The sequence below is a fragment of the Elephantulus edwardii genome, unplaced genomic scaffold (assembly GCF_000299155.1).
Source record: "Elephantulus edwardii isolate Elephantulus edwardi_28Jun2011 unplaced genomic scaffold, EleEdw1.0 scaffold00089, whole genome shotgun sequence".
NCBI lineage: Eukaryota > Metazoa > Chordata > Mammalia > Macroscelidea > Macroscelididae > Elephantulus > Elephantulus edwardii.
The window spans coordinates 9359428-9369032 of NW_006399839.1; the positions used below are offsets into that span (position 1 = coordinate 9359428).

Below are 9605 nucleotides of genomic sequence, written 5' to 3' on the forward strand. Positions count from 1 at the left end.
TCTCACCTACTTTGGGCATGGTGTCAGGAAGGGGAGAATCCATGGGAAAATGCATCGTACTTGGAAAGGTGGTGGATCAGAGGAAGCCCCTCAACCAGATGGAATGACCCAGTGAAACGTGGGCTTGGGCATATCAGAGGGGGTGGGCATGGCGCAGGACAGAGCAGGGTTCACCTCTGCTGTTCACAGGGTCGCTGTGAGTCATGGTGGACTGGACAGTCCTAACAGCAACACCAGGGGTCAGCGCCGAGTGTGATACAGATGCATTATCACCTCACTTCTGGTCAAAAGGCTGGTGGCTCAAATCCACCCAGAGAGTGTGAATTATAGACTTGACATTTCCCTCGGGAGATGGCTGCACACTAGGGGTTACCAGGAGTCAAAATTGACCCTGTGGGAGCCAACAACCATGATCAGTGTCCTTCTTGGTAGCCTCCAGGGCCATCCCATCCAGGCATGTAGCCAGCCTTGACCAGTGCGTCTGGCTCTCTTGCTAAGGTTTCTGGGACTTTAACCAGCACTACTTACTGCCTTATGTTCCTGACTCTCCCCCCTTCTCTGGAGATGACCCTTCAATATCCAAGGCTCACTGATGTCCATCCCCTGCGTGGATTCAGACCTGGGGTGATGGGTGCTCACCTGAGGGATGGCGGGTGAGCAGGTGCGAATCGAGGATCTTACCAGCTTATGTGTTTAGTAGCAGAAGCGGCAGCTGAGACGTCCCTGGAAGGCGGAAGCATGGCCCTGGCTATCTTCATCCCTGTGCTCATCATCTCCCTTCTGCTAGGAGGAGCCTACATTTACATCACCAGGTAAGGGGGGGAGAAGTCTGGAGTAGGAGTGGTGGTGGCGGCCCCACCGAGAACTGACAGCTGAGCAGGGACTGGATGATGATAAAAGAGCGAAACATACGGATAACTGGCAGAGCCTGTAAGTACAACTGGGTTGTAAATATAACTGGGTTCTACAACCTTATTAATCAATATAACTGGTTCTGGGACCTCATTGATAAGTATAACTGGGTTCTAGAACCTTATTATTCAATATAACTGGGTTCTAGGACCTCATTGGTAATTATAACTGGGGTCTAGGACCTTATTGATAAGTATAACTGGGGTCTAGGACCTCATTGATAACTATAACTGGGTTCTAGCACTTCATTGATAACTATAACTGGGTTCTAGGACCTTATTGTTAAATATAACTGGGGTCTAGGACCTCATTGATAACTATAACTGGGTTCTAGGACCTTATTGATAAATATAGCTGGGTTCTAGAACCTTATTTATAAATATAACTGGGTTCTAGGACCTTATTGATAAATATAACTGGGTTCTGGGACCTTATTGATAATTATAATTGGGGTCTAGGACCTTATTGATAACTATAACTGGGTTCTAGGACCTCACTGATAAATATAACTGGGTTCCAGGCTGCGCGAGCAGCATGTGCAGAGGTCCTGAGGCAGTCATGAGCCTTTAGCCTCATGGCGAGAAGTGCACAAATGAATCTCGAGGCACTGAGATAAACTGAAGTGTGCAGAGGGCAGTGAGAGCAGGCCGTCCTGGGGACCTCACAGGGCACATTGTAGTTGCTCAATAAATGCTCCTGGTTATTATCATTGCGCTCAGGAGGCACTTCCATCATCTTCCTCCCTCTCTCCAGCAAAGGACGGTGAAGTCATTGGCATTGGCATCTAGGTTAGAAGTTGACAGCAGTTGTGACTTCTTCTCTCCGGCCTCAGACCCTCACCTACCAGGGGCTGTCCCAAGACAGTGCTAGGAGAATGGCCATTGCTGTCCCATCTGACCTTGTCACGTGTCTCTCTGTCTTCTCTGCAGATGTCGCTACTACTCCAGCCTCCGCCTGCCTCTGATGTACTCGCACCCCTACAGCCAGATTACGGTGGAGACCGAGTTTGACAACCCCATCTATGAGACAGGGGTGAGTAGGTCTCTCCGCTTCCCTACCCACCCATGTCTTTCCCCCTCCATCTGTCCTGACATCACCAGCCTTGAAACAAAAGTTCTGTGTCCTTAGTTAGGGACAAACCCCATCTCTTTCTTTGTCTCCACACACTGTCCTCCTCTTCCTCTGGTCTCCTGTGTTAAGGACAAATTTAGGGACTTAACACACATTGGACATATTAGCACATAGTTTTATTCCACAATTTCCTCCTCTCTTCCCAGGATCTTGTACTGTGATACCTCGCAGGGCAGTAATCAGGCACTTTTTTTTTTTTTAATAAACCATGCTCTGTCCCCTTGCTCTGTCCAGACAGCTGCTTCTCAGTCCCTGAATGGATTCGTTAGGATGACTGCAATTAAGTGTTCTGGACTTCCCATTCTTCCTCATGTTAGACTGTAGCTCTCCTGTGGAATCATGTGATCTCTCTTGGGGTCAGAATCTTAATCCTTATTAACTCTTAATAACTTAATCTTAGCAGGTGCAGTAACAGAATCTTAAGTCTTACTAACTCGTGTACCATAGAGTTGGTACCGACTCATAGCTGACCCTCCGGTGGGTTTTCAGATGCAGTTCATTGCATGGGAGGAGATCGCCCATACCTTTTCTCTCAGGTGACCTTATGGTAAGGAGCTGTGCTGCCAACCCAAAGGCACACAGTTCAAATCCAAAAGGAGAAAGATCGACATTTTCTTCCCATTCAATGTCTTGTTATTTTTTTTATTTATTATGTGCCATCGAGTCACATATGACTCTTCGTGGCCCTGTGAAGAGCGGATCTGAATCCTGTCTGCCTCTGGAAACCTGTTGGAGGGTCAGCTATGAGTCAGTTCCAACTTGACAGTACCTAACAACACCAAGAGTCTCTGTCTAATCCCCTCTGCCATTAAAGTCTGACTATACAGTTAGTTTTCCATAAAGAGTGGAGAAATTGAATTAGAAGCAGGAGCGGCATCCACTTCCTAAACAACATGCTTCCAGAAACTCTATAAACTTTGATAAACGTCGATAGTTCCAGAAAGGCTTCAGGCCTTTTGTTCATAGGGTCACTATGAATCATGCTCGACTCGAAGGCAGTCGACAACAACCACATATGTATGCGGTGGTCATTTTAGACATGGCATTGATCAGAACAAGTCACCTCTTATTTGGCATTCTGTATAGCTTGCATCCGAATTCTGAAGGCAGGTCATGCTAATGGAAAAAAATAGTGTTTCAAAGATTTGTTGTTATTGTTGTCGTTAGGTACTGTTGAGTTTGTTGGCACACATAGCAATGCTGTGTACAGCAGAATAAAACTATCCAGACCGGCACCATCATCGCAATCGATGTTATGCTTGAGTTTATTGTTGCAGGCGCTGTGTCCGTATGTCATTAAGACTCTTCCTCTTTTTTGCTGGCCACCCCTTTTACCAAGCATGATGTCTTTCTCCTGCTGAGAACATAAGCACAAGGGAGCTCTGGTGGCCTAGTGGCAAGAAGCAGTACTGCAGTCCCAGAAGTGTGTGGTTCGAATCCACCAGATGCTCTGCTGGAGAAGGAGTGGCAATCTCCTCCTGTACCAGTCAGATCTGATTTGACAGTACACACACTCAATATAATAAAATTTAAAAGGGCAATGTTTGCCCAAGGAGAAAGTTTAAGGGTCAGGGATATGTAGGTTGGGAGGATGGGTGGAGATAGGAATCCCAGGGAGGAAGGGGGACAAGTGCTGTTATGAGGTGGTGGGCACTGTCCATCATGTCAGAAACTAAAACCTGCGTGAATGGTTGAGTATAAAAGCAATCGCTTTCAAAAAACTTTCACTCAAAGTACAATAAAAGGTTTTCAAAAGAAGTGATGAGATTCTTTGAGGGGCAGCCATGCCAACATTGGATTTTTCAGCCCGAAAATATCTTCCTTTAAGATTGAGTATATTTTGCCAAGCAAGTGACCATGGATGCCCCGACAGCTCTGTGGCCCTTTGCCAGACTGAAAGCTGTGTCACCGCTGTTGGAACAAAGTTCTGGGCTTTGAACTTGGGAAGATAGCCAAGAGTTTCTCTTGGCTATGGTGGTTAAAGACAAGAAAAGCAATTACTTCAGTGACTCTAATGGCAAAGTTCACCAAGCGTTGTGCTGCCGACCCAGAGACTGCCCCTCTCTGTCGGTTCAAATCCACCAGCGGATCTGAGGGAGAAGGATAGGAAGTCTCCTCCGATGTGATTTACAGCCTCTGTGAAGAAGACCCGCTGGACGGTCAGCTGTGAGCCACTCTGACGCAATGACAATAAGTTTGAGGTTTATTTGAACCAATGACAGGAAAGTGGATGCTGCTTGAGAAGGACTTTAATGACACCATGGCGGAGGACACAGCCCAGGTGATTCTTGAACAGTCCCCTGCCCTCCCCTTCCCTGGCCACCAAGAGAAAATACACTTGACCAGACAGACATCTTTGAAGGCTTGGATTGGTCTCTAGACTACAGAATCTTCTATTACATTGATGGCTTGTCCTACACTGTGGATGCCCTTGACCATGACCTGAAGATTAAACAGTCAATGTTCCAGTGGTCTCCATGTTCACAGATAGAGGAAGAATACCCCCAGGTGGTCCACTGGGGCCCAGAGAAAGCTCTAGATGGCTGATTACAATGAGGGAAGTATGGCTCCTTTCAATCCCAAGACAGAGACTCTAATTGTGAAGTTACCTGTTGACAAAATGACTTCGAGCTGTTTGGGAGGGGGGAGCTTGCTCTCAGACGTGTGTGGCCTGCTGGAGGAAATTTTGAGGAAACAAACTGAGTACCTGGTTTAATTTGCTATGTAAATATTCACTGAAATTATAATAACAATAAATCCGATGAAGCAACGGTGGTGTTCATGGACGTACAACTTTATTAACTATATTTAAAAAGGCATTTTTAGCAAGGGGTAATGGGGATTCTGATAAATCTCGCTAAAGAGTATTCATAAATGCCTAGAGCAGTCTATCTACAGAGAACTGCCAGAAATTCAGGCTGGATTTAGAAGAGGCCGTGGCAGGGCCCTCCATCTGGCTGATACCAGATGGATCTTGGTTGAAAGCAGAGAATACTGGAAGAATGTTGATTTGTGTTTTCTTGACGATTCAAAGGCTTTTGGCGGTGTGGATCGTAACAAATTATGGCTGACATTTAGAAGAATATCGGAATGCTTAATTATGTCCAAACTCTTAATTATGCAAAGCCTATGCCTAGACCAAGATGCTGTTGTGAGAACAGAGCAAAAGAGCACTACATGGCCCTAAATCAGGAAAAGTGTGTGTGTCAGGGCTGTATCTTTTCTTCATATCTATTCATTCAGTCTGTATGCAGAACAAATCATTTGAGAAACTCTTCTGTATGACGAAGAATGTGGCACCAGGATTAAAGGAAGACTCATCAACAGCGTGTGTTACTCACATGATACAACCTTGCTTGCTGAGAGTGAGGAGGACTTGAAATGCTTTCTGCAGAGGATCAAAGACTATACAGCCTTCAGTGGATTATATCTCAACATCGAGAAGACAGAAATCCTCACCACCAGATCAGTAGACAACTTCATCACAGATGAAGAAGAGAGAGAAATGATCAATGAATTATTCCTGCTTGGATCCACAATCAACATTCTTGGCACCAGCAGCCAGGAAATCAAAGCATAGTGCCTTGGGAAAGTGCTGTCAGAGACCTCCCCTAAGTGCTGAAGAGCAATGATGTCAGATTGAAGACTAAGGTGCACCTGATCAAAACCATAATCTTTTTGTTATTTGCTAAAGTTAGATAATAAATAAGGATGACAGAGGGGAAAAAAACTGATGTCTTTGAGTTATGATGTTGGAGAAGAGTACTGAATATCCTATGGACAAATATATTTTTCTGTCCTAACAGACAAATATGTTTAGAATGGAGTAGTACACGATTAAATCACTGTCTCTCAATATCTTCCTTGACTTTTTAGTGGGCAGTTGAGTTGTGTCCAACTCTTTAACACTTCTAGCATGCATTCATGGATTTAAAAAAATGGGAGGAAACTCAAAGTTAGAACAATGGGCATCTCACTTATCTGCTAGCAGCATTTTATGCTCATTTTGGCTACGTGGCAACTGTGGCGTGGATGTTCCTCGCAGGCCTGGATTGGCTGATTGTTGATAGTTGGTGGTGGTTGATTAACGGCTCCATCCTTCCCATATCTTTTATCCTTCCACATAGTTCCATGGTTGGCAGCAGAAGAGCAAGGTGCCAGTAGAAATACATGCTGACTGTTTGCATCCTTCCTGTCTCAAGACCCTCACCCTCTTTCCTGGAAGATTGTGTCCCCAAAAAAAAGATAGATAGATTACAGTCCTGACCCTGTACCTGTGGGCATGACCTGTGGAGGGGGACAGGAAAGGGGATCTTTCTTTGAAAATGTATCTGTTCAAGGGGAAAGACCCAGTGTGGAAAACAGTGTATACAAACTTAATGAACTTTGTATGTAAACCAGTGTAAAATAATAATAATTAATAATAATAGTAATAAAGGAAATGTATCTGTTAGGTCACATGTGTTAGATTGTTGTTGTTGAACTAACTCATCGCTGACCCTACAGTGGATTTTCAGAGGCTGTAAATCCCATGAGAGAAGATTTCCCATCTTTCTGCCTCAGAGAAGCTGGTGGATTCGAACTGAGTGCCTTTGGGTTGGTAGCTCGACTCCTTAGCACTAAGCCACCAGAGCTTCCTAGCGAAGTATTTCCTAGTCCCCATTCTCTCTGAGTGGTGTTGTAGGAAGGAGAGGGCAGACCAGAAGCCGTCACGTCCAGGACTAACTGCTGTGTGGACACGACGACAGCAGCACAGGAGCGCCGGGGATTTGGGATAAGGCCTGTCACTCATTCCTCAGAAGGGTCAGCTGACGCCCTGAGCTAGTACTTCAGCGCCTGTAACCATAAAGCAATACATGTCTGTTCTCTAAGGCATCAGCTTTGCTGTGTCTTTGTTATGGCCGCCTACCATGGTTTCTCAGTGCTGTTGTAACAGAATTACCAGAAATAGGTGGTTTTGAAGAGCGGTCATTTACTTATTTTACCGTTTAGGAGACTAGACATTCAATCCTGGGTCCCTGAACCAGGGGAAGTCTCTCCCTCCCTCCGTGTGTGTGTGTGTGTGTGTGTGTGTGTGTGTGTGTGTGTGTGTGTGTGTGTGTCCGTCCCGCCACTAAGAGAAGACTCCCTGTCTGACTGTCTCGCTATCTGTCTCTCAGTTCTGGGAGGGAAACTCTCTTCTCTTCTCTCTCTCTTCCTTTCTCTTGGCCCTGAGGAAATATTCTCTCTGTGTATGTCTCTGTCTGTGTCTCTCTTTGTCTGTCTGTCTCTCCTCTAGAGAAGGCTCTCTTTTTCTTTCTTTCTTTCTCTGCTCTGAGGAGATGTTCCTCCTCTGCATGTCTCTCTCTCTCTCTCTCTCTGTGTGTGTGTGTGTGTGTGTGTGTGTGTGTGTGTGTGTGTGTCTGAGTTCTGATGGAAGAATCTCTTTTTCCTTGTCTCTTTTGTATCTCTCTCTCTCTCTCCCTCTCTCTCGACCTTGAGGAAAACTTTCTTCTCTCTCTGCTCTGAGGAGAGCTCTCTCTCTGTCTCTCCGTGTGTGTGTGTGTGTGTGTGTGTGTGTGTGTCTGAGTTCTGATGAGTCTCTTTTTCTTTGTCTCTTTTGTATCTCTCTCTCTCTCTTTCTCTCTCTGGACCTTGAGGAAACTTTTCTTCTCACTCTGCTCTGAGGAGAGCTCTCTCTCTCTGTCTCTCTCTCCCCCCACCCCCGTGTGTGTGTGTGTGTGTGTGTGTGTGTGTGTGCGCGCGCGTGCACGCACACGTGTGTATAAACCCTGGCTCTGGCAGCTCCTGTAATTCCCAGATGCCCTCAAATCCTGGAATGTCCCCACGTGGCATCTCTCTTTCCCATGTCTGCCCCCTCATCCCTGTGTCTGTCTGTCTTGCTCCTTTTCATTCACCAGTGACCAGGCTGAGCGCTCACCCTGCACTCATACGGCCTCATTAGCTTAGCCAAGAAAACTTTTGTTTTCCAACATGATCATATCCACATGCATTTTTTTTTCTTATTTTCTTTTTCTTGTAATTTGCATGAAAGTTTACCCAGCAATTTGGTTATCTATCCAGTTTATTCCTACACATTCTGTTTGGGTTTGTTCCTAATTTTTTTTTATCATTGGGTCATTGAATCAATCCATCTCATCAAGGGTCTTCCTCTCCTGTGCTGTCCCTCTGCCCTTGCACACATGATGTCCCTCTCCAAGGACTGGTCCCTCCTTGCAACATGTCCAAAGTATGTCAGACTCTTTGCCTTCAGAATCCTTGTCTCCAAGGATTTAGTGACTAGGGTAACGGAGTAGGTGTGTCAGAGGCAATGAGATTGGCACAGGATAGAGCAGGGTTTAGGGCTGTTGTACATAGAGTCGCTATGACTCGCAGGCCACTCGACGGCACATGACAACTACAACAACAACATTGGCTCAGTTTCCATCTAATGTCAACCCCATGTCTGCTGAGTAGAACTGCTCCATAGGTTTTTCACGGCAGAGACCTTTGGGAAGCAGGCTGCCATGCCTTTCTTCCAGGGCACCTCTATGTGTACTTGAACCCTTACTCTTTTGATTAGTAGCCAAGCACTGAACCATCTGTGCCACCCAAGGAACCCATCCTCTTGAAACACCGGGATTTATCTGGGGGGCACAATGCAAAGAACTTGGATGCTAAGACACATCATCTCATCAATCCAAACCAGCCAGCATGTAGGGCTAGTGGTCACATGACCCTCTGCTCACAGACACAGGAAAGTTGGAGGCTAGGAGGGTGAAGGACCCCCGTTATGATGCTTGACGCCCTTGCAAGAGTTTAACAAATCTGTGTGTCTCTTTCTTCTAGGAAACCAGGGAGTATGAAGTTTCCATCTGAAGACGGAAATGTACTCAACACGAACTCAACTACAACCTCCTCAAGTCCATCCAGAGACCACGGGCATTGGATTGAACCCGCTGTCTTTTCTTTAGACTCTTCATGGAAGACTTACATGTTTTGATTTTTTTTCTTTGCTGTATTTATTCTATTTAAAGTGGAGATAGGTGTGGTCAGGGGTCACGGAACCAGAGTCTGTTCCGACGACGGGTGGAAGATTCTGTGAGATGGTAATTCCAGCAGAAGCAATGACAATGAAGAGGGCATCTCTCCGGTCAGCAGTGCTGGGCAGAGGCTGCGTCGCTTCACGTGCATCACTGGGACCTTCCCTCCACCCCAGCCCTGGAGTACAAACCTAAGTTCCAAGATTGGAATCCCCTGGAGGTGCCAGAAGTTAACTCCTGTGACTGCTAACCGAGAGGTTGGAGGTTCAGGTCCACCTAAAGATGCCTTAGAAAAAGGACCTCGTGATCAGCTTCCAAAAATAATGAGTCATTGAAACACACACACACACACACACACACACACACACACACACACCCTCTAGGACACAAGTCTATTCTAATGCATATGTCGCCACTATGATCGTTGGTGTTGACTTGACTTCAACTGGTTTGGGTTTGGGGGGGTCTGTCCCAAAATGAAGTTGGGAGTAGTTCTTGTTGGGTCAACTTGAGTTGGGATTAAGCAAGGGCTCTTCACCA

The 9605-nt window shown here is 45.9% G+C and overlaps 1 protein-coding gene across 1 annotated transcript in view; it reads left to right on the top strand.

Annotated features, from left to right (window-relative positions):
• SEZ6L (seizure related 6 homolog (mouse)-like) overlaps positions 1 to 8901 on the top strand; it is a 93688-nt gene extending 84787 nt beyond the window's left edge. Inside the window, exons 14-16 of the mRNA XM_006890515.1 lie at positions 701 to 812; positions 1842 to 1944; positions 8872 to 8901. Coding sequence (XP_006890577.1) covers positions 701 to 812; positions 1842 to 1944; positions 8872 to 8901 — 245 coding nt within the window. The remainder of the gene's footprint in view (positions 1 to 700; positions 813 to 1841; positions 1945 to 8871) is intronic.
• The last annotated feature ends 704 nt before the right edge of the window (positions 8902 to 9605 follow it).